Source organism: Symphalangus syndactylus, chromosome 6 (assembly GCF_028878055.3).
Source record: "Symphalangus syndactylus isolate Jambi chromosome 6, NHGRI_mSymSyn1-v2.1_pri, whole genome shotgun sequence".
Taxonomy (NCBI): Eukaryota; Metazoa; Chordata; class Mammalia; order Primates; family Hylobatidae; genus Symphalangus; species Symphalangus syndactylus.
This window is the reverse complement of record NC_072428.2, coordinates 134006965-134012690: the sequence shown is the minus strand read 5'-3', so window position 1 is coordinate 134012690 and position 5726 is coordinate 134006965. Positions and strand designations below refer to the sequence as shown.

The 5726-nt window shown below is 37.0% G+C and overlaps 1 protein-coding gene across 1 annotated transcript; it reads right to left on the bottom strand.

Moving 5' to 3' along the window:
- Window positions 1-3584: 3584 nt before the first annotated feature.
- On the bottom strand, window positions 3585-4558 carry LOC129485148 (olfactory receptor 2A2). Its single transcript, XM_055284373.1, has one exon. It carries the CDS (start codon window positions 4556-4558, stop codon window positions 3626-3628), a length of 933 nt encoding a protein of 310 aa, XP_055140348.1. The 3' UTR covers window positions 3585-3625.
- Between the last annotated feature and the right edge of the window lie 1168 nt (window positions 4559-5726).

Genomic DNA, 5726 nt, shown 5'->3' with positions numbered 1-5726 from the left:
TGCTTTTAGTATGTAAGTCTTTCTTTTTTGTTATATGTATTCTTAGGCATTTTATTTTCTCAGTCTTGCAAATTGGATTTTTTTCTTCAGTTTATTTAGGATTGTTCATGGCTTGTATATGAGAGTTAAGACAGACTAGAGAGAGCTGAGCCTCCAGGTGTTGGAGTAGACAATTAAAACAACAGGCCAAAATGAAAGTAACACTTAGGCCTTTAATCACTTTGCGTGATACTATAAGCAAGAGGCCAAGAAGAAGTAAGTGCTGGCCTGCCCAATTTTCATTTTCTCCGATGAAATAACATCAGTTGAGGATCAAATGGATCAGTACAGATGTGGGGAATAATCTCATTGTTGAGGGAGCTAGGGCTAAGATGCAAATGTGAGTGAGCATTTTAGTGTACAATTAAAGGACAGGCTTAAGCAGCTAATGGGATGGGACAAAATAACTTCAGCTTAGACTACATATCTCAGGTGAGGTCTGTGGTTTCAATGAAGTAATTCCCGAAAGAGCACTTCTCATTGTGCTCTGTGTTTGATCAGGCTGTCTACCTGCCTCATTCAATTGTAGACTCTTCTTTTGTATTTACTGATAATTGACACTTTGACCTTTATAAGGGACCTTGAAAGCATCTTCCATCTCTTTCAATATATTTATAAAGACACAAATATATGGATGATTAAACAGTAATCAAACAGCAATGGATGGGAGGTTATGTAAACACATTTTGTTTCTTTAAAAGATTAGGAATTTTACTGACCAAAACCTAAACATAATGTCTTTCTGATTATATAAAAATTTTTTTGTAGAAAAATGGTTTAATCTTTGATTTTAAGGTGCCATCAACACTGATGACAGTACAGGTTTTGGAGGATAAGAGCCCAGGGTGGCCATTTAGGACAGAGTAACTGGCTCCCATATCAAATAAGAAATTAATATTCTTACCTGTCATGTTAACAGTCAGTCAAGACTCCTTACTATGCCTTTTGTGGGAGTCACTAGGAACCTCTGGACCCTCCAGTCCTCAGTTATGGCTGCCAGTCCTCAGTTAGGGCCATTATGGCATAAAGTGTCCTCTTCTTCCTTCACAGCTCAGGGCAATCCCTTTTCCAATGACCCTCCTGCCTGCAGTGAGAACAGGGTTGGGTGGGCTGCCCTGACTGGGATAGTTCTTGCTCTAATGTCCTGGCTTCCCACACTTAAAGTAGCAGCCATTACCTGCAGGTTTGCTATTAGGCTTTTTTGATCTGTGGGTGAAGCATCCCCCTGGGTGACCCTGAGGTTGCAGGGCGCTGCTTACAGAGACTGCTATCATTTGGGCTTGTTGTCTATCCTGTCATTTGCCATGCTGGGTTCTTTCAGCCTCTTCAGCCCTATCCCTATTATTGAATACCCTGAAAGCCACATCAAACATTTGATCAATAGGTCTTTGGAAATGTAGTTTTCATTTCCTGTGATGTCTTTAATTTTTCGGTATCGAGTGATACTAGCCTCATAGAATAAGTTGAGAAATGTTCCAGTTTCTTCTATTTTGAGAGATTTTTATGAAGAAATAGTATTATTCTTTTAAAATTAAGTATAATTTGCCACTAAAGCAATGTGATTGATGGCCTCATTTGGTGTAAGTTTTAAACTTACTAATTCAACTTCCTCACTTATTGCAAGTCTACTCAGATTATCTATTTAGTTTTGAGTGAGTTGGGTTGGACAAGCTTGGCCTAGATCTTGTGGGGAGAAGCGGAGACCCTAGAGATACCTTTTCTCCACTCTGACTCAGTATTTGGTATGTTTCTGCTCCCCTTCTCTCTCCCTCTTCTCTCCTCTTTTGTATTCTCAGGCCCATAAAATATTAGGACCTTTTGCTTGGGGATCCTTCAGCAGTGAGATGATCCCTACTTCTGTATCGATCCACCTGACCTTTGCCCAGTGCAGTTCCACAGGGACAAATGAAATAGTGTGGGAGTTGGAACTTACTCTAGTTCAACCTCTTGCTTATTCTGTCATGGTAAATGATTAAACACTTGCCTGTTGCTTTTATTTTGGCTGGTTGCTTAGCTTAGTTAGTCAGATACTTGGAAACTCAGCTGTCTTAAGCTCAGCTTCGTGACAGAAATACAATTGATATTTCAATATAAAACTTTTATTCTGCAACATTGTTGAATTTATTTGTTTGAGCTGATTTTTAAAATATTTCTTAGAATTTTCTATTCACAAGATCATTTCACCTTATGTCTTTTGAATCTGGATGCCTTTTATTTCTTTTTCTTGTTTAATTGCTCTGGCTAGAACTTCCAGTCTAATGCTGAACAGAAGCAGCAACAAAAGACTTCCTTGATCATGTTTCTTATGGGGAAAGCATCCCAGTCTTTAACAATTAATTGTAATTTTAGTTGTGGTTTTCTTATCTACCCTTTATGAGTTTGAAGAAGTTCCCTTATATTTCTAGTCTGGTGTGTGTGTGTGTGTGTGTGTGTGTGTGAGGAAAGGATTCTGGAATTGTCAAATGCCTTTAGTATGTATAATTAGATGTGTTTTCTTTTCTTTATTTTATTAACATGGTCTATTACATTGAGTTTTGAATGTTTAAACAACCTTGCATTCTTTGAAGAAACCTCACTTGGTAATTATGTTTGCTGCATTTGGTTTGCTGGTATTTGTTGAAGAATTTTGCATCTATATTCATAAAGAAATTGGTCTACAGTTTTCATTTCCTGTGATGTCTTTGATTTTTTTTGATATCAAGTGATACTGGCCTCATAGAATAAGATGGGAAAAGTTCCGTTTTCTTCTATTTTTGAGAGATTTTTATGAAGAAATAGTAATTATTCTTTTAAAAATTAAATAGTATTTGCTACTACAGCAATGTGATTGGCAACTTTATTTGGTGTTAGTTTTAAAATTACTAATTCAACTTCTTTACTTACTAGAAGTGTATTCAGATTATCTATTTATTTTTGAGTGAGTCAGTATATTGTGACTTCCTTGGAATTTTTCCTTTTATGTAAGTTTCTAACTGTTCACATAGAGTTGTTCACAGTGTTCTTTGATAATCCTTTCTGTATCTGTAAGATTGCTAATGATGCTTTCTATATCCCTAATTTTAGTAATTTGAGTCTTTCACTGTTTTGTTGGTAAATGCAGCTACAGATTGTCAATTTTGTTAATCTTTTCAAAGAAACACTTTTGTTTTCACTGATTTTACTTATTCTTTTTCATTACTCTATTTTCTTTGTATACACTTTAATCTATATTTGTTTATGCTTGCTTTGGGTTTTGTTTGCTTTTCTTTCAAAATCACAGATTTGCAATAAAATGCTGAGAAAATGATGAAAATTCCAAAGGAAAATAGCTTTTCCATCTCTTCCACTCTCCAAATAGAAGTGACTCTCAACACTAAAATTTAATCCAGAAACTGGGTTCATACTCCATAGTTTTCAGTGGGAAAGGTAGTGTAAAATATAATATGCTGTTTTTTTCACTGTAATCTTGTCTTATTTTCAGAGCTAGAATTAGAAAAATTACCATATTTATATCAAACTTCTAACTGAAAAAAATTTCTCAGTTTTTGCTTCAGCAAACCACTTGTTTAAAGGCAAAGCCCTATACAGCTAACACTCTGTCCACTCCTTACATAGACCGTGGCCTCTGCAGTGCTCTGTGGAGGGCGCCCTTCACCAGAGCATTCCTCAGGCTGTAGATCAGGGGATTCAGCATTGGGTTAAAGACACTGTGAAACAGGGACAGCATTTTCTCCTGCTCCTCTCGTTGATTAGAGTCTGGGACTATGTAAACCACCATGGCTATGCCAAAGAAGAGTCCAACCACACACAGGTGGGAGGAGCAGGTGGAGAAGGCCTTTATGCGGCCCTCCTTTGTCTGGATCTTTAGGATGGCCCTGAGGATGTGCATGTAGGAGACAAGCATCAAACAAAGAGGCCCAACTAAGACAAACACACAGGTAGCAAATATGACCACTTGGTTAACCCAGGTGTCAGCACAGGCCAGCTTGAGGACAGACAGAATTTCACAGAAGAGGTGGTTCACATCCCGGGGCCCACAGAACGGCAACCTTAGAAGGAGAATTGCATGTACCAGGGACAGGGCAAACCCACATGACCAGGATGTGAGAGCCAGGATCGTGCATACTCTCCAGCTCATTATGACAGTGTACTGGAGAGGGTGGCAAATGGCCACATACCTATCATAGGACATCACCACCAAAATCAGACACTCTGTAGCAGCAAAAGCAAGATACAAATAGGTCTGCAGTATGCATGGAACAAACGAGATCGTTCTTTTCTTGCTCATCAGGTTTGCCAACATCTTGGGAACATTGTTGGAAGCATAGGACATGTCAATGACAGCCAGGTGTGAGAGGAAGAAGTACATGGGGGTGTGCAGACTGTGGTCCAGACAGATGAGTCCCAAGATCATGCCATTTGCCAGCAGGCTGAAGATGTATAACAGGGAGAAGATCCAAAAGAGGAGCACTTCCATCTCGGCACTGAGCTGAAATCCCACCAGGATGAATTCTGTGACCCATGATTGGTTGACTCCCATTCCTTAATGGAAGTCTGTCAAGGACTGAAGTGTGATAGAAAGGTCAGAAAATTTGAGTTTTTATCTGAATTTGAGCTAAGATAAAGGCTAATGCTTATTCCTATTAGATAAGCCCCTTCAAGTTCCCAAGATTTGTTACCTGTGTTTTCAGCATTTAATTATGAAATAAATTTAAACTTATAAACAGTGTCACAAATTTTGCAAAGAACTCCCACTTAATTTCATGCAGATTCAGCAAACGTTAACATTTATTATTTGTCTTATTCTCTTTCTCTATGTAATTTTTATTTTTTGAACCAGTTGAGATTAAAGTGTAGACATAATACCCATTTAATTATAAATTTCTGATTTTTTAGTAAGAAAAAACTAATTTCCACTAGCTTGACCATAAGTATTAAAATCAGAAAATTTAATATTGACATTGACATGTTTAATGTTGATATTGATATTGACATGTTTCTTTTCTCTAATATACAATATTCTCCCTCCAACCACACCAGTCTGAGACCTAATCCAAGATTATGCATTATATCTAAAGTCATCTTTAGTCTCCTGTACCTATAATATTTACTCAGCCTTTTTGTGCCTTTCTGAACACTGATGTTTTGAAGAGTTCTTTAGCATAATGTCCAACAAATTGAGAGTGTACAATATTCCTCAATGTTTTTGTTCAAATTATTCACTTTCTGCAGGAAAAATAGTATTCTCCTCTGTGCATTCTGAGCAAGTATATGATATTAATTTGTCCTATTATTGGGGTGAAGCTAACTTGGATCACTTGGTGAAGATGGTGCTTCCTGGATATCTCCATTATGTTACTATTTTTTTTCCCTAATTAGTTTCTGGAGTACCCATTAAAATTATTACATATGTAGCTTGTTCCTCATAATGTCACTTCACTAGTTCCTTTCAGTCACTAGTTTTAGCATCCATTGATTATCTTGCCTAACTCAGTTATTAATAATGATTCAAAATGTGTTGTTCTGACTCTATAATTGTTTTTACATTTATTAGTTGGCAACTTTAGTATAAAAAATGCTTCATTCACTTACCTGTCTATTATCTGTCTGCTCTCTATCTGTCATCTATCATCTGTTATCTATCTGCTATCCATCATCTATCTATCCATCAGTATAGACTCATGGATATTTTTTATTCAATGGGTTGT